This window comes from Balaenoptera musculus, chromosome 11 (assembly GCF_009873245.2).
Source record: "Balaenoptera musculus isolate JJ_BM4_2016_0621 chromosome 11, mBalMus1.pri.v3, whole genome shotgun sequence".
Lineage (NCBI taxonomy): Eukaryota > Metazoa > Chordata > Mammalia > Artiodactyla > Balaenopteridae > Balaenoptera > Balaenoptera musculus.
Window position 1 is genome coordinate 98,226,888 of NC_045795.1, and position 26,421 is coordinate 98,253,308.

Sequence of the window (26,421 nt, forward strand, 5' to 3'; positions counted from 1 at the left end):
TTGATTAGTCCCTGAAATTCAGTGATATTCAGCCTGAAACAACCTCTTATTGCATTTGAAAACCGTGAAAAAACCATTTGAAGGTGAGAAAATCGGCTTATGGTTTTGTTCTTTTTAAAAAGTCTCTGGCCCACTGTGTGTGGATGGGATTCTGCAAGCAGGCAGCAATGAGTATAAGCCACTTTCTGTCTATAAAGGGAATGGTTTTTTAATTTGTCATTTTTATCTATATATAAAATATACACAATCACACAAATCATTAAGTATACAACTTGGATTCTCACAAAATGAACACCACTCATGTACCCAGCACACAGATCAAAATGAAGTGTTATCAAGTACCCCGACATCCCCCCATGCTTCCTCAGTTATCACTGCCTCCTTCCCACACAGAGACACGCAGCTCTTGGCTCTGAACACCTTGGGAGACTTTTGTCTAATTTTGAACTTTCTGTAAATGAAATAATATAATACATGGTCTTTGGAGTCTGGCTTCTTTGGTAGAGAGAACTTTTTCACTGTAGATCTTAGCGCATACTATTATTCCGTCTGCTTCCCAGCAAGTGGGCTCTTTTATTTAAAAAAAAAAAAAAAAGGTGGTGGGATTGTCTTTTCCTGGCTCCTGGGGTGGTGACTGTTCGGTGAGGCCAGACCCCTTTTTCTGGTTCTGTGGTGGGAGGCACAGTTCAGGAGTTATCAAATGTAGAGGCCACTCCTGATGTCTCCAGGAAGTTGGTGTGCAGGCTGGTGAGACAGAAATGTGACAGAAATGAACAGCCGATGTAGCTGCTGATCATTTGACTGGACATCCCTCAGAGAACGAAAAGCATCGTGGCAATTCAGTAGTTGTCTGAAAACCACGGTCATGACTATAGCGGTCCTGCATTGATCCCACCATGGACCAGGCAGTTCACGTTTTTTGTCTTTGGGCAGATGGACTCTTGGTCCTCAAGTACTACTGAATGAAGACCCTGGATGGGTACGCCCCTCCTAGGGATTTGGACTTGCCAACCCCATAGTTCTCTTGGGCTTTCAAGTTCTTTGTTTTAGTTACTTTCAGAAGAGTAGAACAAAGCCCAAACTAGGACAGGACCTGGGCAGGGACCAGCCTGGGAAATCTCCCAGTGAGACGAAAGCTGAGCTAGAGCTGTGGTCTGTAGCCAAGCCTCGGCCTGCTCTTGACTTGGCCTGTCTGCACAGGCTGTGCCCCACAAATCCTCAGGCCATTCGCTTTCAGTAAGGTCTCTTTACCGTGCTCCGAAATGCTGATCTCAGTGTGCCTCTAGGGTGTGGACGGACTGACTGCTGAGGAAGGAGGTTAAGAAGATAAGCACTAAGCTGACGCTGTGCCAAAGCGCCGTTAGGTTCAGAGAAGTTCCGTGACCGGCACGCAGCACAAGCGTTTGGTTCCACTTTCCTTTGGCGTTTCTAAGGTGGTGGATGTACCCCAAGCCACTCAGATGTGGTGAAGTCTCATTCCAATGGGGAGGCCCCTGAATACAGGAGGGATTTGGGTACAAGATCCGACAAGGTGTGGGCTTCCCTGCGTGCAAGGCCCTAGAAGAAGAGAGGGGCATTCCCCTCTTGTGGCACACAAAGTGGGGGATAAATTACACACAGTGCCAGAGTTCCAGAGCATCTCAGGCAGCATCTCTTGGCCCAAGAGGACTTGGGCATAATTTTATCAGTTGAAGGACGTCACTTGTGCCCCACGAGTTTTGCTCACCCGATGGGGCTGTCCTGTTTGGGAGGCCCGCGTGGGAGGGAACCAGAAGGCTCTGTGATCATACAGATCCGATTAGAATCCCAGCTTTGCCTCTTAATTTCATTTTCATCCATTTGACAAAAGGGTTCAAGGCAGTTCTTGCCACTTGTCACTGTGTGACCTTGGGCAGGTTACTGATCCTTTCTGAACTTCATATTTTAAATTACTAAAACGGGCATAATAATATACTAAACAACTGGGATTCATGTGCAGTTTAAATTACATTATAGATTACATTAGCACAGTTCTGGGCACCTAAGGGACATTTGTAAATGTTGTTTTTATCTTTCTCTTTCACTTTTAATTAAAATGGTAAAGTGGGCGCCTATGTAGCTTCCTAAAAAGAAAGTTACAAGGAGTCTCGTAAAACTCTGGAAGCAGTGAGTGTGCAGGGAGGGTTGGAAGGATTAGTTCCATCCTGCACTGTTTCTCTAAGGATGGCGCTGGCTCATTTCCAGCTTGCTTCTTCTGCCCCTTGGTGGCCCCTGTTTGACAGTGAGAGATGGTTCAGTGATGGTAGCTGAAGCTGTTGTCTGAAACAAAGACCTCTGTGGTGCGCCTGAGGTTTTGCAATTGCTAAACTTTATTTTGGCGTTGAATTTGGTTAAGACTCTCTTCAACATCCAAGAGCAATGCGGAGTTTGGAGTTAGCTCTTATTTATGCAAACTCCAAGCTCTAGAAATACTGCCAGGCCTGCTGGAAACCGGTGTGAAGTCAAAGCAGCAGGTTTCTGCTGTGGCTGCAACTGTGCCTTCTCAGAATGGCTGTTTATTTCTGGGCATTGGATCTTCACTTCCCATCCAGGGGAGGTTGATTTTGGACGCACGCAGCAGTAAGCGGCAACTTTGCAGCAAGCAGCAGTGAGCGGTAGCTGGAAGCAATATCTTAGTCCCCAGACCGGGAGTCCTAACTGCTAGACCACAGAGGCCAGCGGCTAGGGCCCAAACCCACAGTTCTTGCCTGCCTTGTCAAGAAAGAATTCAGGCAAGGAGGCAGAAAGTAAAGAGAAAAGTAGAAAGTTTATTGGAAAAGCAAAGTACGTGCGGAAAGACGCACGGGAGAACTCAGAGAGAGAGTAGCGCCTTTAGGAAGTTTAAATCCTTTAGAAGGGGGCAGTTTTCCAGGTTTTTGTCTCCCTTCTGGCCAGTCATCTTGCAATGTCCCCCCCTGGCCAATTTGTCTCCGGACCCTCCCCTTAGGTGCACACGCACCCCACAGCCAAGATGGACCCCGACATGAAGGCATCTGGGAGAAGCAAGAGTCACCATGGCCTGGAGTTGTCCCGACTTTTGACCCCCAAGGAGCCTTTCTACACATGTGTAGTGTCTCCCTTGCCCCAAGGAGGGGCAAAGCAGAGATCCCTTGATCCTTTACTCAAACAAGGTTTTGCCCCTCTTCGTTTTTGCCATGACTGTTATCTTAAGGCATCCACAAGAGACAAAGCTTGGCTTTTTACCCTGTCTCTGTCATTGCTTCCATTTCGGAGAGCAAACAGGAGGCTGATTTTAAATGTCTAACCTGAAGCCCACCTATCTCCTGTCTCAGGAAATGCAAACAGGAGGCTAGTTGTAAGTGTCCGGCCTGAAGCCCATTTTCTCCTGCCCCATGAAATGTTAGTTAACAGAAGGCCAGTTGTAAATGTCTAACCTGGAGCCCATCTATCTCCCGCCTCAAGGTGGGCTTGGGGCTCAAGCCGCTTTCACTCAGCTTAGATGTAAACACCATGAGGGGCTGCCCAGAATGGAAGAGACCCCTTTCTATTCCTGATCTATTTATTTTGTAGCTGACTGGGCATAAATGACTGAAGATAATTTAATCCACTCAGACCCTGATGGCAGCCATCTTGATATTGAGTTTTTGGTTTTGAGGGGGTGTTTATTTGTTTTTTAATTCCTCTGGTTTTCTCTTTCTTTCTTCCTTTCTTTTTACCTTCTCCTTGATTTTCAGCCTTTTCCCCTAGATTTTGGAGAGAAGGAACAGAACTCAGATGCCTGGCTTTACCACTTGGTAGTTGTGGAATCTTGGGCGAGCCAAGCCACTTCCCTGAGCCTCGATTTCTTTATCTAGAATACAGGGGAAAGTCACAGGATGGTAGTGAGGCCAACATGAGATGAGTATGTGAAGACACTCCAGAGAGCCAGACACAGGGCTGGCACGTAGCAGATGTTGGTCCTCTGCTCAGTCCCCTAGGCCACCATTTCCACAGGATGCCAGGACATGCCCTGCTGCACAGCTTCCAAGGTTAGGAGGGAGCAGTTGTTTCTATGGAGGGAGAAGGGAGAGGGGTAAGCACTTTAGGGGAGGCACAGGAGAGGCGGAGAAGATGGGTGAGTTTGAGAATCTGAAAGGCGACCAGTGTCCCTGTAACGTAGAGAATTGGGAGAGCACAGTGGAAGAGGAGGAGAGGCAGGACCTCACAGGCCATCTTAAACCCAGTGGCAGCGGAGAGCCGTTGAAAAGTCATAAGCGGAGCTGTGACGTGATCAGGTTTGGCTGCTGTACAGAGAATAGACCGGAGGAGATATCAGAGGATCTGGGCATAGAACTGGAGTCCTTGAGCCTTTAAGTGGAAGACAGCCTAATCCAGGGATGGTGCATCAGAATCACCTCGGGAGCCGTTCCAGAATACACATTTCCCAGCCCTGTTCCAGATCGACTGAATGACAACCTCCAGGGACGTTAGGTGTTTGTGAACAACGACTTCATTCTATAAAGATGGTTTCTTGATGGCATCCTATGGGACAAAGTACATAACTCGTCAAGTTAACACAGACCAAATCCTGCTCGTTGATCATGGCTTTTGAGTTTTGTGCTCCCACCGGCCCTAGTTCTCTTTCCAAAAGGGCCCTGGACTCCTAGTCCCTAGCACACAGCCCCCAAACAGGTGTTCCTGCCTTCCAACCTTTGGACGCTAATTAGATGCGCACAGGTAGCGCCTAATGAATCCGGCCGGGACCGCCCACTGTCCGCCTGGGAACCGCCCCGAGGGAGGAGGGAGGCCGGGAGCCTATATAGGCCCTGCTCTGAGGCTTTTTGCGTCATCTCTGCGCTCATCTTTACTCCTTCCGGTGGGTGAGCGGGCGTGAGGCCTTGTTAGCCAAGCGCAAGTACAACCAGGGGCCTCGCTGGTATTTGAAGACGGGGATTCAACTCAAGCTCCTTCTGCCCTTTGTGGGGCCTGGGGGTGAAGAGAGGGAAGGGAGCCAGGAAACCGCAGGTAATTGTCCTTCTCCCAGCTTCCCAGGTGGGGTTTTTAAATATTCAGGGGGTAGCAAAGAGACGCATGTTGTAGAGCTGGTCTGTTCATAAAACGCTTTTTCTTTCCCTGGAAGGCTACATTGGAAACTGATGCTGGAGGGGCGTTTTTTTGTTTTTTTGGTTTTTTTGAGGCAGAGGGATTGGGGGCAATAGGGAATTTATGCTTTCATTTTGTACCTTTCTGTATTGTTTGGAAAATGTTAATGAGGTTATGAACTTTTTTTAGTCACCTTTTTTGAGGCATAACTTATGTACAGTCAAATGTACCCGTTTAAACGTGCATTTTAATGAGCTTAGACGAGTGTGTACACTTGCATATGACCACCACCACCGCAAATGAGGTCCAGAGCATTTCCATCCACCCCCAAAACTGACTTTGCCTTTTCTATGGTAATATCCCTACCCTCAGCCCCAGGCAACCACTGATTGGATTTTCATGCAGGCCATTTTAATATCTTCTTTATTCTTTTCAGCATTAAGAGGAAAAAAAACTTCATCAATGTAATTTAGAAAATAAAATATGCAGCGAGGCTGGCAAAGTTTGGCCCCTCTAGTAGAGGCGCATGTGTGCGTGTTTGTGGAATTGGCAGTTTTTCCCCCTCTAGGGAGGGGAGAAATTGAGAAGCCAATAGTATTCGGGAGGCTGTTTAAAAGGAAGTTAAGTATTTAAATATATTTTAAAAAATAGGAAAACAGGAGTAAATATGCTATGGGAGTACGGGTTATTTTTTTGTTTGCTCTTTTGTTTTCTGTCATGCTTATTATTTTTATAATACGTCGAATTAAATTTTTTTAAAATAGCCATTTAATACTTACCCTCCTGTAAGGAAGGATTGACAGCAAATATTAGTAATCAAATAAGGGTTTAGAGTAAGCTGTGTGTAGTCCCTAAAGTTGGAAGACTGTACCTTGAGCAGTGTCAAGAGGCCTTAGAGTGGATGGAGAAATCACTTTATAAAATCTTGTCATTTAGATGTTAATTTAGACGTGGCTAAATTAGCCGGGTGTGGTGGTGCTATGCATAAAAAACGTGGAAAGGAGGGAGAGGCTTGCTAAGTGTTTCCATCTGCTTTCTGACATCCAACAGGTGATGCTGAGTGTATAGATTAAACCACGGGAAGGGGTAAATGAGGTTGGTAACTGAAAGCATCTTCTTCCAAAGGCTCTGAATCACCTGGGCTCTTGTTAAACATGCAGATGCTCTGGCCTTACTTCAGATCTTCTCAGTCAAGTTCCAGGGGATTCTTCTGATCAGGCAGGCTTCGAAAAACACCAGATGAACATTTTGCTTCATATACTTTGCACACTTCTAAGTAGGAAGGTGATGGTGAATTTTTCTCCACCCAAGCAGGGGACAAATCCTTATAACTTCTTTGATTGTGAATTGGTGCCTGGCCTCTCTAAATCGGTAGAATATATTTATTAGGATTTTGCATCAGGTGCCTGGATTTTAGATTTGCTCTGGGATTTCTATGCATGTCTAAGGAAGGTGCTGAAATTTTAAGTAGCAACTTCTGCTCTTCAAATTTTATGCATCTCTTGTAAGATTTTAGGGAATACAGAGCATATTGTGGAAGCTCAGTGCATTTGTAATACAGGGGATTTAAAGAGTTGTTGATGGGGAAGGGCTTCATATTGCCTGGAATATGTGAATGGTGGTAAGATGGAGTTTTTCTTGTGGTTTATTTGGGATGTGTTTTCTCTGAATACTTCAGGTATGAATAATTTGGTTTGCTTTGGGATGTTTGTGTTTTTCTCATCCACTCATTTCATAATAATTAGTATTTGTTATGAGCAAATCACTGTGCTATGGACAGATGCAAATAGTTCAACCTATATCTTGCCCTCTAAAAGCAAGAGAGATTTAAAAATAATTTCTTAAGTAATTATATTACACAAGCTGATTCTAAAACTCATTTGGTAAGGCAAAGGACCCAGAATAGTTAAAATAATCTTGAAAAAGAAGAACAAAGTTGGAAGACTCATACTTCCCAGTTTCCAAACTTACTACAAAGCTACTATAATCAAGACAGTGTAGTACTGTCATAAAGGTAGACATATAGATCAACAGAATAGAATTGAGAGTCCAGAAATGAACCCTGACATTTACGGTCATTTCTTGCCAATTAAAATGGGGGGAGAAGAGCCTTTTCAACAAAGTATTGGAACAACTGGATTTCCACATACCAAACAGTGAATTTGGACCCTTATGTCACACCATATAAAAAAAAACACCTCAAAATGGATCGCAGACCTAAATGTAAGAGCTAAAACTATTAAATAAGAAAACATACCAACTCTTCTTAACCTTGGGTGAGAATTGGTTTGTTATCTATGATACCAAAAGGCCAAGCAACCAAAGGAAAAATAAATAGGACACCAAGAAAGTAAAGTTCTGTGCTTCAAAGGACACCCATCAAGAAAGTGGAAAGACACCCCACAGAATGGGAGAAAATATTTGCAAAATCATATCTGAAAGAAACTCCTATCCAGAATATATAAAGAACTCTTAACATTCAACAATAAAAAGAAAACCCAATTTAAAATTTGGCCAAGAAGTTGAATCTACATTTCTCTGAAGAAAGATAATATGAATGGTCAAGAAGCACATGAAAAAATGCTCAACACTATTAGTCATTAGAGAAATGCAGATCAAAACCACAGTGAGCTACCACTTCACATTCATTAGGATGGCTACCTCAAAGAGACAAGAAGGTGGAGAAACTGGAACCCTTGTATGTTGCTGGCAGGAAAGTATTATGGTGCAGTTACTTTGGTCCTCAAAATGTTAAACATATAGTTACCATGAGATCCATTAATTCCACTCTATGTGTATACCCAAAAGTTATTCAACTTATGAATAAACAAAATATGGTATATCCATATAATTGAATAGTATTCAGCAATAAAAAGCAATGAAATACAGACACATGATACAATATGGTAAGTGAAGCCAGTCATGTATGATTCCATTTATAGTAAATAAGGCAAATCAATAGAAATAGAAAGTAGATTAGTAGTTGCCAGGGTCTGGGAAAAGTGGAGAATGGGGACTAATTTCTTAGGGGCTCTGAGTTTCTTTTGGGGGTGATGAAAATGTTCTGAAATTAGATATTGGTGATGTTTACAAAATTCCATGAATATACTAAAAGCCACTGAATTGTATACTCTAAAATAAGTTTATGGTACATGAATTTTATCTCAGTAAACCTGTTATTTTTTTTTTTTAAAACCTTTCTTACAACACTTCTTAATTTTATTTATTTATTTATTTTTGCTGTGTTGGGTCCTCGTTTCTGTGCGAGGGCTTTCTCTAGTTGTGGCAAGCGGGGGCCTCTCCTCATCGCGGTGTGCGGGCCTCTCACTATCACGGCCTCTCTTGCTGTGGAGCACAGGCTCCAGACGCGCAGGCTCAGTAATTGTGGCTCACGGACCCAGTTGCTCCGTGGCATGTGGGATCTTCCCAGACCAGGGCTCGAACCCGTGTCCCCTGCATTGGCAGGCAGATTCTCAACCGCTGCGCCACCAGGGAAGCCCCAAACCTGTTATTTTTTAAAGAAATAACTATTACATAAGTTATTTTGGTGATAAATACCAAAAAAGGATTTCACATAATGAAGGCGTTATCTCTAAGTCAAGTGGTGGGTGGATTGAGTATTTATGAAAGAGGTGTGTTTGAGCTTGAGTGACTATTATGGAAGATGTAGATTTGGTTATATAGCTGGTTGCGAAAGGAAGAGCTCTGAGTCGCAGAATTCGGCATGAGACAAAGTTAGCAACGCAAGAATGTCTTTGGGAGGGACATTGTACTTGAGCTTAGTAGTTGTATGAAGCCTGTGAAAAGATCAGAGAGGCAAAATGGGCCCAGATGAGGGGGGACCTTGAGTGCCAGCATGAGGAATGCTCTGCTATTTTGGTCAGCTCTAGGAAGCTGATAAAAAGTGACACACCTCAGAGCTGTGTCTTAGGAAAATTAATCCATAGCAGAGTGTTGGATTCAGTGGGAGGGAGAGAGCTCACCTGTGGAGGTGCCTGTTAGGAGTCTGTCGCAGTTGGTGTGAGAACAGGCCTTCCTCTTTTAAATTTCCTAAAACTGGAATTAGTTTGGTGGAGTTCTGAGCCTTCTGATACCAACTTGGGGAATTTGAAAGGCCTCACACACAGATGTTATTCTACTTCATTTCCTAGGAAAATGAGTCAGTTTCCTGGTAAAGAGCTGTCTGGGGTGCTAAACAATGGTGTGGGTGCCCCTGCTTGGCCACCCCATTCACTTCGGCTCCTTTCTGTTGCTCACCACCTGTGTTTTTGGTTTATATTTTCTCTTTCCTTCCTTCCTTCCTCTCCTTTTTCTCCCTTCCTTTCTGCTCCTAACTGGGTCTACTGTCTCCCTTCCCTTTGCCTTTAACTCCGCACCTCCGATCGTGAAACAGTTTAGCAGAGAAAAATACCAGTATTTCTTTGCACAACACAAAGAAAGTTTATTACCTGTATGAGAGAAAAGAGAATCAGGAGACCTTTTCACGAAGCCTATATGGAGACATTAACCTGTAGGCCATATCAGTGAACATTTTAATGGAAAGTATGCTACATATGATAAATATTTTTCTAGGTAAATTTAATATTAAAGCCATTGAGATAGAAGGAGACTCACTATGAAAATTCTTTGGGCCTGTAACTTCCACATCTCATGAGGATCTCAACATATCCATTTGTGACCTGCCGTTATAGTCTTTTCTGCTGGTTTGCCGTCTCTTGTTTTGGTGACCTGGAGAGCAAACTTAGGACCCTGCTTGTGCCTCAAGCAGTGTATTAGGAAATGGTCACCACCTTCCTGAGATACAGAGAACTAAATATTGTCACATTTTCAGAGATTCACCGTGAGGCCAGCTAACTTATCCCGACTATCTAGCTTATCATTTCTACCAAACACTCTTTTGATCTTGGATTACATTGAAATCTCATAACATATAGATAACGACATTTAAAAGATTGCTCTAGGCGTTTCCTTTAAGGTTAGATCTTCCAGCAATAAGTATGCCGATGTAACTAGACTAGTTGCAGCGTGGGTTTAAAGGTGGAGTTACCCACACTCAGAAAGAAGCCTGTCTCTTTAAAGAGTCTGCCAGGTTTCCTTGGTTTTGTTTTGGGGGAGTGTTGGTAGGGTGGCTAAAGGCAACAAGGACTTGGGGGGGAGAGTAGGTGGGGGGTTTGGTTCTTTCGCTGTATTCAAGTGAGGCTGTTAAATGTGTGGTGAGCCCTCACATTGAAGACAAAAGCTGTGCTGTCCTGAGAGGAAGGGAAGGGAAAGGAAGGAGAGAGGGAGCCCAGGCCGGGGCCTGGCCAGGTTTGGCATCAGGGGCCCGCTTCTGAATCTTAGCGTTGTCACTTTCTGTTTACCTGAGCCAAGATGCTTCACCCTTCCCGGCCGGAGTTTCATCAGTGGGGTAGTTGTCAAGATCAAATAAATTAACTCATGAGAAGATTGGTGTTGTTTGGCTTATTATAAATGTTGAGTCCTATGGAGACTTTAGAGATTTCACCATACATATTTTTAGTAATAATGTTTAAATGATATATGCAACAGTTTAAAGTCCCCTTTTGGTGTCAGTGTAGTTCTGGAAGTGTAGTGTCTGAATTACTTAAATCATAGTTTGCAAAACCTGGTTATAACTGATACCCCGTAAATGGAAATGAGTTGTAATTCAGAAATTATAACTGAGGTGCTCAAGGTGGCGCTGTTTCCCCATAAACTTGGTAATGCGCTGCATTTTATCCGTATCTGTTCCAACTCAGGCAAGTAACTGGATCTATATTTAGGACCATTTCTGCCTTCTATAGTCCCCAGCCCTTCTTACCTAGTGAGGCCCCACCCAATAACACATCCTAAAAATGCACACTTGTCCTGTATTCACTGTAACATACATGAGAATTGTCAATAATAAACTAGTTGACTGGTTATGTATTTGAAGACATTTATGAAAACAATACTTCAGATTTTACAGCTTTCTTTTTATATTTTGGAGTCAATTTGTGTTTAGGTCTCAAATATGTGCAAAGCTTGTAGACCAGTTCTTAACGGAATAAAGGACCTAATATAGTTCTTCCTCAAACTGATTATATAGTACGAGGGAAAATATCCGCATTGAACTTCATTTTTGTTAATCTGTACCAAGAGCACCCTATTAGTTGTCTGCCACTTCTTGTCAGAAGCTACACACGTACTTCACAGGTGTGTCATTCTGGGCTTGATGTGCATTGTTGTGTTTGTTTTTAGATACGAGGATTTCTGTCGCGATTTGATAATGTCCTTCCGGTCAGCCTGGCGTTTGACAAATGTACAGCTTGTTCTTCCAAAGTAAGTCGTTCTACACTCATGGGACTTGTTGTTTAAAATGAGCTCTTCAGCCTTACTAGCCAGAGGCACTGAAACCAACTGAGGGCTTCCTGTTGGGGAGGGGAGGGCCTAAAAAACCAAACCAGAAAGGATTGTGTTTTCATTTATCTGTTTTCATTCTCACAGAGAAACCAGCCTGCGAAAGTGTGGTTTATAGTGTAGAGAGAGAGACTGAATTAGATTACTGTAGTTCTGTATCAGTACTTGCATCACGATGGTAATTTTGACTCGAATTTGAACTTTGCTCGTCTTTGTTCCTCCCCAGAGGGCTCCTGGCTTGTACCAGCCGTCACAGAGCAATTTTTAAGTGTTACTCTGAGGATGAGGGGTAGCAGGCGGTCCTGGTGGTGTGTCTTTCGGAGATCTACATAATGACAAAGAAAGAGTAAACAGAGATTAGGGCCCTGGATGGGGAGCCAATAAAAGGGCCCATTCAGCTTTGATCTTTCCAGAGGCTCTAAAAATAGAGCTGGTATGTCCTCCATTGTAATGGGAAACGGCTGATGTATCTCAAAACTACAGTGATGGCATCTCATTTTTTAATAGGCTTTGAGATAGCCTGAGTTATTTTTACATATACACTGTGTGTTATAGCTGATTTCCTTTTAGATACCTCTTTAAGCCTTCTAATGCCCAGTGATTTAACCTGGGCTTTTAAAACTCATGATTCTTGATAAGACTTTCATGTTCAAGTGTTATGCAAAATAGCGTTGGGGTCATTAATCCCAAACTCTGGCCTCTTAGTTATAATTTGAAACTTTGCTGTGTAGCCTACATCTGGCACTCTGAAAGGGATTGAATTCTAGGGATAGTCTCTCCACTCTGAGATGACAAGCTTTCTTTGAAAACTTTACCTGAGTCTTGTCTTATGAGAAGCACAATCCTGACCAGTCTCTCTAAAAAGTTAACTCAGGGGGCTTCCCTGGTGGTTCAGTGGTTAAGACTCTTGAGTTACCAATGCAGGGGGCACGGGTTCAATCCCTGGTCAGGAAACTAAGATCCCACATGCCGGGCGGCACAGCCAAAAAAAAAGTTAACTCAGATTTGACAGACAATGTTGATAAATTTGGTTAATTTTAAGTGCTCAAAAACTTAGAGTAACTCTTTCTCTCTTTTCTTCAAAAGTAAACTAAGCTCCTGTTCTATCGTTATGCATCCCAAGTATCTATGTTGAGATTTAAAGCTGTTTGTTAGTAGTTATCTGTGAGCTCCTTTTTTCTGTAGGTTCTTTAAGGCATCTTATATCTGCTCGAGTCAAGGCCTCAAGGACGTCTGTGTGCACTTCTGTCTTCAGAAATGCAGGTTTTAGGATTATATGCTCTTCAGTGGAGCACATTTTTTTCTTTGAATGGCTAAGCTAATTGGTCTCAAAATAACTCGGCAGTATTAATTTTCATGTTGAAATTGTTTGGCACCGGTGCCAGAGGTTTTTCTGTGGCTTTATGTAAATCTGGTTAGTCAATGAAATAACGATAATTGGGTTCTCTAAGTGAAATGCAAACACTCATTTTTTTCTTGTTCTATTTCTAATTAAATTAGCCCTTGAGATCCTGTTTACAAAAGGATCACAAGCATACCAGCTAGCTGAGGTCCCTTACGTTCTTTGAAAGAGAATAGCTTTGCATTTTTCTTTCACACTTATTGTAAGCATTAAATTAATTATAGGTATTACTTTTTTGTTAGCAAAATTATTTCCCCTTGGTGGTCATTCTGAGAGTCCTGCTTTACATAAACATGCTGGACGATTTAATACAAACTGACTTGGATTTTAACAGCTGTGCTATTCCCATAGCGATCACTTTTCATGTGGTCTGGGTATTAAATTTCTTTTGTGCTGAAAAGGTTGCTTCATTGGTGCATGTATTTCCTTACAGTAGAAACACAGCATTTACTTACTTGGCTAACTTATTTATTCGCTTAGGAGAATGTCATTCTCTATTATCTGCAAACCCAGCATTAATACTTTGAAATGACAAATCCAATTACATTTTCATCTCTGTGCATGTGAATTTTTCTTAATGCATACTTAGCATAATATTTTTTAAACTGAGTCATATCATAGTTGTTATTGTTTCAAAAAAATTCTTTGAGGCTAAAAATGACTTTTAAAAATTTCTCCTTTGACATCCATGAAGTAATTTTTTCCTTTGGTAATTTTCAGTATTTTTGCTTTTTTTCCCCCCTAGCACTAAGGCCATACTCGTGTCTTGATTTAAGCACAAGTACAGAAAGATTGGGGAGGTAGAATAAACTATGCTGAGTAAAAATGCCTTCATTACCTTATTTATATAAATAAAATATTGACCTTTTATAAGGCCTGAGGTGGGGAAGAGTACAGTTCTCTGCTTCTGTGGCAGGGAAGGCTAAATCATCAACACGCAAATTGTTCCTTATCCTATTTGATTTTAGCTTGGCATACAGCCAGGTGAATTGTTCCATCTTCCAGAAAAAATATTGAAGAATCTGGAGGGAGGAGGGTGGTGAGGAGTCGCTTTCATTCCGATTTCTATTTATTGCCTTGTAAGACTTTCCAAAATGATAGTATCTGTCACTAGAATTTCAAAAAACCCTATTTGAAGGTATATGAGTCCTTTTTTAGTTTTAAAAAGGAATTCAGAGCCAAATAGTTTTGTGGAATTGCTACCAAAGGGAAAAGTATAAATTTGAAACCGATATTCTTGAAAGAATTTCTTATAATACATTGAGTTAATTTGTTGTTTTCAGATTTTCACCTAAGTAATTTGGGGGAAGTTAGGGTATTTGGAGGGGTACCTTTCTATTTTGATATAATTTTAAACTTACAAGTTGCAGGAATAGTACAAGGAACTCCTTTACCCAGATCCCCCACGTGTTTACATTTTTCCCCATTTGTGTGTATGTGTTCTTCTCCCTCCCTGCCTCTCCTGTTTTTCTTGAAACTTTGAGAGTGAATTGGAGACATTGTGATTGTTTATAGCTAAATACTTCAACATATGTTTCCTAAGAAAAAGGTTCTTATCTTACCTAAGCACAATGCACTTATCAAATTCAGGCAGTTTAATGTTTGTGTAATACTGTTATCTAATACACGGTCTATATTTCAGATGTTGTTATTTGTACCAGGAATGTTCTTTATAAGTTTTTTCTCCAGACAAGAATCCAGTTCAGGATCGGGCATTTAGTTGTCATGTCTCTTTGGCTTCCCTCAATACGGAAAAGTTCCTTAGCCTTTCTTTGTCTTTCTTAACTTCACCACTTTGACATTTTGCCAGTTATTTTGTAGAATTTCCCTCGATTTGGATTTGTCTAATGTTTCCTTATGATTAGATTCAGGTTATGAATTTTTGGCAGGAATACCAAAGAAATGATGATGTATCCTCATGTCAGGAGGCACATGATGTATTTTATCCCCTTTGGTAACGTTAACTTTCCCCTTTCCATATTTGTAACTACCTTGCCCAACAGTGAGAAACCTGGCTCCCAGTATCCTGCATATATTCACTTACTTGCTCAAGCCTAGAATACACAGAAAGTAGTTCCAAAGTTGCTAGTCCACACTACTGCAGATAGTAAACCTATTACCTAGAGTTTGATCGTTGTGCATGGTTCTTTTTTTTCTAGGCAAAATTTATATACAGTGAAATGCGTGAATCTTAAGAGGACAACACTATAATTTTGACAAACACATACACCCATGTAACCTACATTTCAATCAAGACATAGAATGTTTCCATTACCCCAGAAAGTCCCCTTGTACCCCTTCCCAGTCAGTCTTGGGGGAGGGGAGCAGTATGTTGAGTATTGTGACCGTTCTCTTTCCCTAGAAGGAGTAAAACTAGGCCCCTTCTGGTGTTTTATGTAACAGTAGCCTTGTTCCTGGGACCCAGAAGTTGACTGGAAACTTCTGTCCGATGTGCAGAGTCAGGAGGAGGGCTGTGCCTGAGGAGACTGCAGGCAGAGGATTGTTGCTCTTGTTGCACAATTCTGTCACAACCTTGACAATATTGCAGGAACAGCCTATTATGAAGAAGCAGGCCCCAAACTTGGTTTTCATACCATCTGGGACTGCCTGGTGCACAAATGTAGCAAGATGTGCCCAGAAACCTGATCTTCAGATTTTAATTAGCCATTAGCAACCCTAATAATATACTCATTCTGGTGTTTACTATACGATGGGGTCTTCTGTTGATAGGTTATGACTAAACTTCCCAGAGTGACTTGTTATTAGCTTTTTATGTGCACCTGTGTATGTGTGTCTTGGAGTGATAGGGAGAGGGTGGTGTAGGATATATGTCAGCTGGTATCATCATATGGTAAACTGTGCTTTCTTTTTGCCTTTGTCGTAGTCAGCCTGTCCATTTATCTTTTGATATTATTATAATCCTACCTTTCTTCTCTCATTTCTCTTCTCTTTGTTAAGAAAAGAGAAGCATGAAATGCCAAAAATTAAACTCAAGTATTTAAACTTTCTTTAAAGAAAGACCTCTATCCCAAAGCAACCTCTTACCTAAAAGTTATGCAGATGCACCGTTGAGGAGAGTAAGACAAATGATAGATTTGGAAGGAGAGGTTAAACTCTTACTGTATGTCTGTTAGCAGACATACGTTTATTCAACTGACATTTGAGTCCCTGCTGTGTACCAGAGATATGGAGGTGATTAAAATAGCCACTCCTTCAAAGAACACTATCAAGAGAGTGAGGGAGACCTATAAACCAATGCTGATCTCCCTAACATTGTTATATGCTCTACAGTCAAGGTATATCCTCTTCTTAAGGTGTCCTGGTACCAATTAGCTTTGTAAATGGGGAAGACCAGGGAAGGTCTTGCAAGGGACTTCTAAGTTGATGTTAAAGAATGAGTAGGAATTTGTAGAAATACATGGGAGAGAGGACAAGAGGAAGGTATTCCAGGCGTGGGGGGATCACATGTGTGACAGCCAGAGGCAAGAAAACATGGCACATTTATGAAGTTCTGTGTAGTTGTGACAGAGCCTGGGACACCTAGTTCCCTTCAGATTGTCCTCTTGTCTTGGTGAGTGCCATTTTCATTTCAGCTCTTCTTGAGTTGGAATCTGGCTGTACTTCGCCTAACACTTGAGGCTGTTTCTCACCTTGCATCAGGCTTAGGGGTTTCCTAGCCTGAGGAACCCAGCAGCTGCAGCCCGTTGCGGGGGAGGCGGGGGGCGGGGTGCAGAGGACAGGAAGGCAGGCGGGGATTTCCAGGTCCTGGCTCTCCATCCCTTGCTGGCCAGCTGAGGGACCACAGCAAGGCGCTCCCCCCTCTGCCCACCTCCCTTTCTTTTGTTAAATGAGTCAGTCGGATGAGATAAGCTCTGACTGTCTATTGACACTTGAAGTTGCTAGCTTTTATATTTCCTTTACTTACTTTTATTTAATTCTTTATTCCCCAAGCAGTGCATTTGCGTTGCAGAAAAATCAGAAAATATATTTAAGGAAGTAATCGACTGTATTCCAGCCACGCAGATCATTGTTAGGCATTGATGTCTACCCTTCTTGGCTTAAAAAAAAAAAAACCTATCTCTTATGGGTATGTGCAGATAATTTTTCTCTCTGAACATTGCTATTGTAAGTTTGAAATTAGCTTTAGAGAGAGGGATTTATGGTGCTGCATCAAGCATACTCTCTGCTTCTCTGATTTGATAGGGTTTTAAATCTCAATCATTTACAAGGACTGGCCAGAGCCCCATCGGAAGAGCTCTCCAAAGTTGTGCCAGGAATTTTTGCATACAGCTTCTCAGTGGCAGATATTACTCAAAACTGGGCTGCAGCCAGGTGTTCCTTCTTCTTTCCAAAAGGGACATAAATCTCCGATTTGGAAAATGATGAGTAACCCCCAGGTGCCCTTTTTCTATCTCATTTACCTAGTGAGGCCTCAAGTCTCCTGCTTTAATGTGCGATGGATTCCATATGGATAGTTGTGTGGTGTAAACTGTATCTCACATCTTGTCCTTAGCAACTAGAGTTCCACCAACTTCCAGAACTGCTTGGTTCCCAAAAGGAGATGGAATATCCAGCCAGAGCCAGTGTGGAGTATTTAGCTACAAGCCCTAACCTCAGAGCTCTTGGCTCTTCACCTCCTTGAAAAACCTTGGACGTTTCTCCCTTTGCTTCAATTTCCTCATCCATAGAGTGGGGAAAATATTTTCTGTTTCCCAGGGAAATTGCAATGGCTGACGTGTATCCAGTTCCCTGTGACCAAGTACCAAGGCCTTTGCCCACTCCTGGGACTGATGTTGACATCAGAAATAAGAGGAAAACAAAGACCCCTGTGATTGCATTAGGTCTTCCGGGGTGTGTGGCACCCTTTCTGGGGTCACTGTTCACAAGCAGGTACAGTGAAAGGCCTGATTGAAAGTCAGGTCTGCCTTGGCTTTGAAAGGCTGCAGAAACCTTCCATCATGGTTCATGATGACTGTTACTGCCAAAACCTTTTCTGTGATTCCAGAGAACCCAGTCTTGCCTGAGAACCTGAGACCACCTAATCGGTAGTTAAAGTTCGTGCTGCTTACTCCTTTCTGTGTCACCTGAGGTCACAAAGACATGCCTCACCTGTCCAAACACATTTTTTTTTTTTTTCCCTTAGAGGGTCTCTAACATCCAGACCAGAAAATTTAGGGCTGTGTTCTCCTTAGATGGTTCCACTGGCTGCCTGGCCCAAGCATAGTCTTCAGGTTATTGAAAATCTGAGTTCCTTTTAGTTTGGAATTAATCTCATTCGCTTTTAGCCTTTCCCCCAAGCCCAACCCTTGACATAGTGGTTCTTAAATTTTTTGAGTCATGGACCTCGTTCAGACTGATAAAAGCAGTAAACCTGCTCCCCTGAAAAATGGAAGCCACACAGTTTTGCAGACAATTTCATTGGCTTCGTGAAGTCCCTGAAACATGCCTGTGGATCCTAGGAAGGCATCCTTGCTCTGAGTTTTTCTTTGGTACCATTCCCACGCTCTCCCAGACAAGACCCTGGGGGATGTGGGTGCAGCCAGCCACAGCCCCACCGTGACCTCTCTGTGTGGCTTGGGAAAGTAGCCCTCTCTCTTTGGGGACTCATTTTCCTCAACTGTAGTAAAGGGAGATGCCTGTGCTGATCTACCACTGGGTTTTGTTACGTGACTCTGACATTGTTGTAGTCTCTTGATCAGCTGCTTTGTTTCTTTAGGCCAAGCGGCATCCAGGTGGGAGAGGGGAGAGACAGCGAAGCTGCTCGGAGTTCTAAGGGCTATTTGTCCTTTCTCTAGTGGTGCGTTGATTTGACTCCTGATGGGCAAAGAGCCCCAGCTGTCATCTGTTCATGTTCCTTCTTTTCTTCTTATTTATGTAATACATTTGTCTTCTTCCCTCCTCCCTCCACCCTTAGTACCTTTGTAAGGTAGGGAGGGAAGAACATGGTAGTAACTGCTGGTTTTTTGAAATAAGGGTGCCATCAGCTTGAATTGGGAAACATTTTATGGATGTACATGCTTATACATACACAGGTTGCATATAATATATATATATATAACTGTTTAAATTGAGTACTTAAACTCATGTAAATATATGTTTGTTGTTTATTTTAATGACTGTTGTCATAGCAATTCAACAAACATTGGAGCTTCTGTTTCATGATATATTTTTGGATGATACAGAGGTCAGTAGGACATTCTCTGAAGTTTCTGATGATATCCTTCTGGACAATATAGGAAAATTATACTACACGATTATATACCTCAAGCACATCAACTTATTTAAACACCTTGACCCAAGAAATGTTCCTAAGCTTAGAAGGGATAATTAGTTCCTAGCAAAAGGTAGGAACTGGTTAAATATGTTTTGAATGGTGAGAAAAATTAGTGAGTGTTTTTGTATGTGAATAAATGAACAGCACAACAGGAAGAATGGGAAGATAGGCTGTGCCCTCCAGGAGCTCAGTCGGGTAGGAAGCTAAGGCTTGGTAGCAGACGCTCTTTGCCTACTCGTGCAGAGGCATGATTTATCATGAAGCCATACGTGGTAGCTATAATTGAATGTTACATTTCAGTGCTCTGAATATTTGTTCAGCTGAGCTTCTTTCCAGCTTTTACTATCTCATTTGCTGTAGTTGATGCTTTCGATGATTTGTTATTGTGTAGGAAGATCATTTCCAAAGTATATTAAAATAAGGAGCCTTTGGGATTCATCAGAGATGACAACATTTTATGAAAGGACACATTCTGTCAGTGAGCTTTTTGCAGGGTTTTGGTTGCTCTCCTGCAGGATTTTTAAAAGTCCATTTTATTTTTTCTAAAAGGTCTTCCAGTATCCTGTCCAGGTATTTCTAAAAGTACTTATCACTACAGCCTTTCTTGCCATAGAAGATTGAAAGAACTGTTTGAGAACATCCTATTCCCAAAGTTACTGTTGTTATAACTTGTTTATATAACATCTTATGTGGTGATAGTGATAAATTCTAAAGTATCCGGCCTTCCCTGGTTTTAAGTAATTTTTCCAGCATAAAAGTTTTATTAAACTTTTTTTCTTAACAAGGAAGAAAAGACTACATATTTCTGTTTTCTGGAGTATCTAAGGGCTGGCTAAAGCACACACCAAAGATAGATACCTTAAATTTATAACTATCAGACTGAAACTGGGAAAATAGCTGCTCTGTGGTCCTGACAGGGCTGCAAGCGTGCCAAAGGTGAACAGTCAGTGGGAGAACAGACATAGCAAATCTTGTCAATTAGAAGAACTATCTTGACACTAAGTAAGTGTGCATCCAACAGAGCTGTAAGGAACGGCGGCATCACTGGGGTGATTGCCCCGTCCCCGTGAGGACTGCTTTGAAGGGTGTGTTGAATGGTCACAAGGCCCACAGTCAGAACTCCAGACAACCTAGGTGTCTTGGCAGTTGACTCGAGTTACTGAAGCATTTGGATATTTTTAAGACCTTTATCAGTACTCCAACTTGGAACAGAAATCTGTGCAAAAGTATATTTTTGTGTTGTTTGTAAAGGCGGGAGAGAAAACTTGGGTTTTTCCCAGTTCTCAGTTGAACTTCACATTTCCCTTTCCTTTTATGTCAACTTTTTCACGAAGGACCCTAAAGGGAGATGATAACAAAAGTGGGATTGAAGGAAGTGGCAGTGTTTCTCTGTTGCATTAAAACCCCTCACACATCCCCAGCATGGAACGTGAGCTCCACGTCGCTCTTTCTTAAAGAAGAAAGCCTGACTAGAAAGCGTCCGTGGGATTGCTACTGTACCCATATCTAGATTTTCTATTAGTTCAGTCTGACCTGACAAACTTGACTTCAGTCACAATGCAAGTGGATTTAAAAATAATAATAATAATTGAGAGCAAAATGACTTCCTGGTAGAATAACATGCATAAGTAAGAAAGCAAAAACACATACGCAGCACTTGGCCCTACTGGAGGAGTAAGAGTTTTATTTCACAACATCTGCTTTTCTTTGCCTAATCACTCACTGCTTCCTATTATTGAGAATGTTCCAGTGGGCACTTAATACCTGAAAAATGAGTCCTGCATCACAATATCATGCTCTCTGCAAAAGGACTGCAAGTCCCAAGAAATGGGCCCTTTCAGTGACCCCTGGGGGCGGGGTGTGGTTGGCGGGGCATTGTACTTGTTTCAGTTCTGCTGTGGTAGCTCAAAACAGTTGACAAGTTCTTCTTGGGAAATTGCTTCAGATCTCACAATATTTTCCTCTTAGTAGCCTCAGCAGTGGTGAATTCTTGACCTTTGAGAGTGGGTTTGATTTTTTTTGGAAAAGGCCAAGAGTAATTTGAAGCTGTGTGTTGAATAAAGGGAACGAGCCATTTGCAAGAAAAAGTTTAAAAATTTTTTAAAGAACTGCAGAGGCTTCAAATGGCTTGCAGGTCTGAACAAGTGAGAGCCCCAGTACCAGGGAACTCCAAGTATACCAGCCTTTGACTACAAGCTGGCAGAAAGGTAACAGGACACTTGGACATGGTTTGTACGCTAGAAATGAGCACTGGCTTTTGAGACGATGCCACCTACTAACTACGTGACCTATGACAAGTTTCTTGAAGTTCCTGAGCTTCAGTTTCCTCAGGTAGAAAATAGTTAAAAATTCTTTTTTCGTGGCGGTGAAGATTAAACAAGAGCCGGTATGCCGAGTGTCATGGGCGCGGCACTCTGTAAATGTTTTCGATCGCTCCTTCGTAGGAGCAGAGGTCCGGTGCCATTCCCGTGTCCTTTATAAATGCACTCATTTTGTAATTTACAGCCATAAAAAACTTGCCATCTTTAGAAGTTGACAAAAAAGGAGGGGAATAAAAAAGGATGAGCAATTCTTTTAAAAGGGGCATGGCCTCAAGAGGTCAGCAAATATTAAATGTGCAGGCTATTAGATTCTTTGTCTTTTTCTTTCCTTTTCAAGTAAGCTCTTAATCTAGGGGTTTAATTATTAACCAAAATGAAATGAGATTTAATGTTCCCAGGAGTGTGCGCTCTGGGCAGGGGTGAATCCTCTTATTTCCTGAAGATCTGTGCAGGTAATCTGTGGCCAGTGTTGGGCCTATAACTTGAGAGGAGCTGACGTGAACCTAGGGTAAAGACTTCTTGCCTGTGTTCCCTCTGAATTCTGAGTTTCTCTGTGCTCTTTGAGGCCAGGACGTGAGAGTGTGGATGGCACTTCTGTGACAGCACCAGGTTGCTGCCTGTTCGTGCGGTTGTTCTGGTCCCTGCCCCACACTGCTGCTCACAGGCCTGTCTCCAGCCTCATTCATCTTGCCGCCTCTTGCTGGAGCCGTACCGTGAGTGGGCCAGTGCAACACGAGCAGAGAGGATCAGCTGCCTTGGCTGCGGCATTTCTGCCTTCCTTTGGCATCACTTGATGGGTGTTTTCCCAATCTCTCTTTCAAGCTTCCTGTGAAGGTGCTAGCAAGGGGGCTTACCAGTCTATCAGGTAGAGAGATCACTAGATTCAGAGAAATTGCATGAGAGTCCAGGATTCCCAACTCCCACTTCACTTACCTGCCGTATTAAACACCTCTCAGACAATGAGGTGGTAGGATTAATTCACACTCAGAGAATTCCAGTGTGCTCATTTGGGGTTGGAGGAAGATCCCACTTTAGATTTTTTATTTTTTTATTTTTTACATCCTTATCGGAGTATAATTGCTTTACAATGTTGTGTTAGTTTCTGCTGTATAACAAAGTGAATCGGCTATATATATATACATATACCACCATATCCCCTCCCTCTTGAGTCACCCTCCCTATCCCACCCCTCTAGGTGGTCACAGATCATGCTACCATATGACCCAGCAATCCCACTACTGGGCGTATACCCTGAGAAAACCATAATTCAAAAAGAGTCATGTACCCCAATGTTCATTTCAGCTCTATTTACAATAGCCAGGACATGGAAGCAACCTAAGTGTCCATCGACAGATGAATGGATAAAGAAGATGTGGCACATATATACAATGGAATATTACTCAGCCACTTCACATTTTCAGCAGTTTCAAGGACAGATTGGTTAAGCTCCTTGGTGAAACAGTTGGTTGACTACCCTTGGGGGACTTGTCTTTTTAAAGGGGAATCCTGATACCAAGAGGAATGTGTTTCCGAGGGTTGTGTCTTCAGACTGTACCATCAGGAACATTGTGTGGGCTAGAGCAACGTCTAGTGCCCCACCGCCCAGATGCAGGGTGGATGGTGAAAGTTTCCAAGGTTTTCCTCAAAAAACTGTTTATGACAAACATAGTTCACTTTCCCATTTTGGTAAATTTTTAGCTTAAATTTTTAAAAACATTTGGAGTGTAGGGACGTACAGCTGTTAAGAATCCAAGACAAGTGCTGTTTTGAAAGTACAAATGCTTCTGTTTGCCTTTACTTCAGCAAGTAGGATAGTTGCCTCTAATATATTCCTTTGAATACAGATACTGTTTAAGTGACATCATTTTGTGTAGAGTACTGAGTCCAGGTGGTTTGGGGGAAATCGTTGGAGGCAAAAAAAAAAGAAAACGAAAAAGCTTGGGTATCATTGCATTCTAGGGGCCAAGAAACAGAATGATGGTATTTTTGGCAGGCTCCCAGCAAAACCCACACCCCGAGGCTGTCTTCGTGGCTTCCTGTGGTTTTCCCACTGAAGAGAAACAGCCTTTCTCTTAGAGGGTCCAGGCTGGCAAGTTAGTACATCAGCTCGATCAGCGTGATGTTCCTGCTGTGAGGTTCTGTCCCAGCAGTATTCATCTGGGAAATTGGATGCACCACAATTGTTGCAAACTGAACTGAGCTAGTCTCACTGCTCCTGACAGTCCAAATCTTTTTGGTAGAAATCGGTAGCTTCCAATAATTAGAGGTTGTTATGCTACCATGTGGTCTGCAACAGTAAAATCAAGACTCAGACCACATTTTGCCACACATATGAATATTTATTAGCAAGCAGGCACAAAAGTTAGTCATTCAACCTGTTCTTACAGACAAAAGCCCCAACCTTTTTGCTTTGGCTGTGTAGCCCGCATCAGAAGTTCAGTAGAGATAGGTGCAGACATATTCTCATTACAGGATATATCTAACCTTTCCATTGGATCAGGTGATGGAATTCTCTGTTAAGTGTCCAGACCCAGGACCAGAGCCCTAGGCCCAGAGGGCCACTGAAAAGAGTGTTAGGTTGCCTGCTTTGCCAGATTCTTACAACCCACATGTACACACAAGGTTCAGTGCCCCTGTACAATCGTTCCAGCAAACCCATATATATATTGAACACTATTAGTTTAATCAGAAAAATTATTTCTACCCTCCTTTTCTCATTAGGGAACCCTCTAATATAGATTTAGATAGCTGTAGTTGATACACTTAAGATAGCCTGACTCTGAAGGTTGGACTTCTAGTCTTTCAAATGTGAACCAACCACACCTGGAGTATGCATTTTTTTTTATTAAGGTACCTGAAATACTGCCTACCTACCCCTAGTGGTTAAGAGTGTGTGTGTACATCATCTGTGAGCACACTATGTATACTGAACTATTTAAAAACATAGATAGTATAGTAATAGGTAGTTCTTGATTGGCTCCTGGAATACTGTGTCTTGTGTAATGTTGCCAGCCAGTGACGAGTGACCTGAGTTACCAGTTGAGCACTAGCCTGCCGTGATAAATTACCCGGAGCCATGGATGAGTGGTTCACCCATGGAGCAGAGAAAGGAGGGAAGAGAATTATAATTTTAGTTGGTTTTATAGGCTTTTTCAAGTTCTTTTGTGTTCCTTCACTTGATATTCTGGTAAGTGTGGAAGTATTATTTCCCTACCCAATTTTGCAGACAAATCTTTGTCCAGGGTCATAGAGTGAATAAATTACAGGAACTATAACTTTGTTTTTAAAAGTATAGTTGATTTATAATATTATGTTAGGTTCAGGTGTATGTATTTCTATTATAGGTTATTATAAGATATTGAATATAGTTCCCTGGGCTATACAGTAAATCCTTGTTGTTTATCTATTTTATATATGGTACTGTGCATCTGTTAATCCCCTACTCCCAATTTATCCCTCCCCGCTTCCTCTTTGGTAATGATGTTTGTTTTCTATATCTGGGAGTCTGTTTTGTAAATAAGTTCATTTGTACTATTTTTTAGATTCCACATATAAGTGATATCATATGATATTTGTCTTTCTTTGTCTGACTTTACTTAGTATGATAATCTCTAGGTCCAACCATGTTGCTAAAAATGGCATGATTTCATTTTTTTTATGGCTGAGTAATATTCCATTGTATACACAGACACATACCACATCTTCTTTATCCATTCATCTGTTGATGGAAGGGAACTATAACTTGAAATCTCATCCTTTATAGTTGCTCTGCACTGTAGGGGTAAGTTGCTACCAAGAAGAACTGTCAGTATTCTTCAAAGAATATCATAGGACTTTTTACTTTTCACCTTGAGGTAGGTGTTGTCAAGCTAAGGCCATGTACCAACGTTATATAACAGAATGCTGGGAGGTTTCTACTTTAGCTAGTGGTAAGTCATGTAATTCAAACAGCTCTCTTACTGAAGTCACTTAAAGAAGCTAGATAAAAATTTGTTTAATCTTAAACATTTAAGAACTAATAAATTGTGAGGAGATGAGTTAAGATTTGGGAGAGAATGTAAACACAGAGGAGTGAGCCTAGCACTGGCATCACTTTTGTCTTGTGGTCATTTGCTGACCAGGAAAAGGAAGTTGAAAGTCTGAGCTCACCTTTGGTGTCCTTTCAAAGTTAGGGAGATAAAAATTGTAGTCTGAGTCTTTGAAACCTGGGAAACCTGGTTTGAACTATTCCTTAGTTTGGATTGGGACTCCCTGAAGAGATATGTCTAGGAGTAAGGGTGAACTAGTAGTAAACCAACTCTCACATTGGCTGCAGCTGAGTTTCACATTATCTGAGTGGCCCAGAAACCATAAGGCTTACTTGGAATAAGATGATTCCATTTAGCTAATGCCCATAGGTAACAGGTAAAAGCAACGAAATATTCTCAGAGAAAGGTGTAATGATTCTATTCTCAAATGATTTCTACAAATAAATATCCAGTTACAGCATCTGGCCACAATTATAGATAACCAGGCACACAAAAAGAGAAGACACCATATGTGAGAACCAGCAAAAGCAACAGACAACAGAAATAGACTCACAGAGATTGTAGACATTGGACTTATCAGATGCAGAGTATAAAATACTATGCTTACAGTATTAAAGGAAATAAAAACCAATTTTATTTTCAGCAAGGACTGAAAACTCTAAATTGTGGCTTTGCAGATTAAGAAACAAATTCCAGAACTGAAAATGTAAGAACAAAATGAACAAGTTTATAGGCAGTTGGACACAGCTGAAAAGCAAATAGTGAACTGAAGAATTGGTTAGAAGAAACTATTCAAAGTGAAGCACAGAGAGAGGGGGAAAAAGTGAAATATGTAAAAGAGAATGTAAGAGAAGATAGAGTGAGGCCTATCATGTAGTTGGAATCTTAGAAACGGGAGGAGAAAAAGAGTGCAATATTGGAAGGATCATTGCTAAACAT

The 26,421-nt window shown here is 41.8% G+C and overlaps 1 protein-coding gene across 6 annotated transcripts in view; it reads left to right on the plus strand.

Moving 5' to 3' along the window:
• The window catches only part of ATG7 (autophagy related 7), a 334,957-nt gene that overhangs the window by 162,325 nt on the left and 146,211 nt on the right, over positions 1–26,421 (plus strand). For all 6 annotated transcript variants that reach the window (XR_005021712.1, XM_036867771.1, XM_036867769.1 and 3 more), the window contains one exon: positions 11,299–11,379. Coding sequence is in view for 5 of the 6 variants with exons in the window: in XM_036867771.1 (XP_036723666.1) it covers positions 11,299–11,379 (81 nt within the window). In the remaining variant the exon portion in view is untranslated. The remainder of the gene's footprint in view (positions 1–11,298; positions 11,380–26,421) is intronic.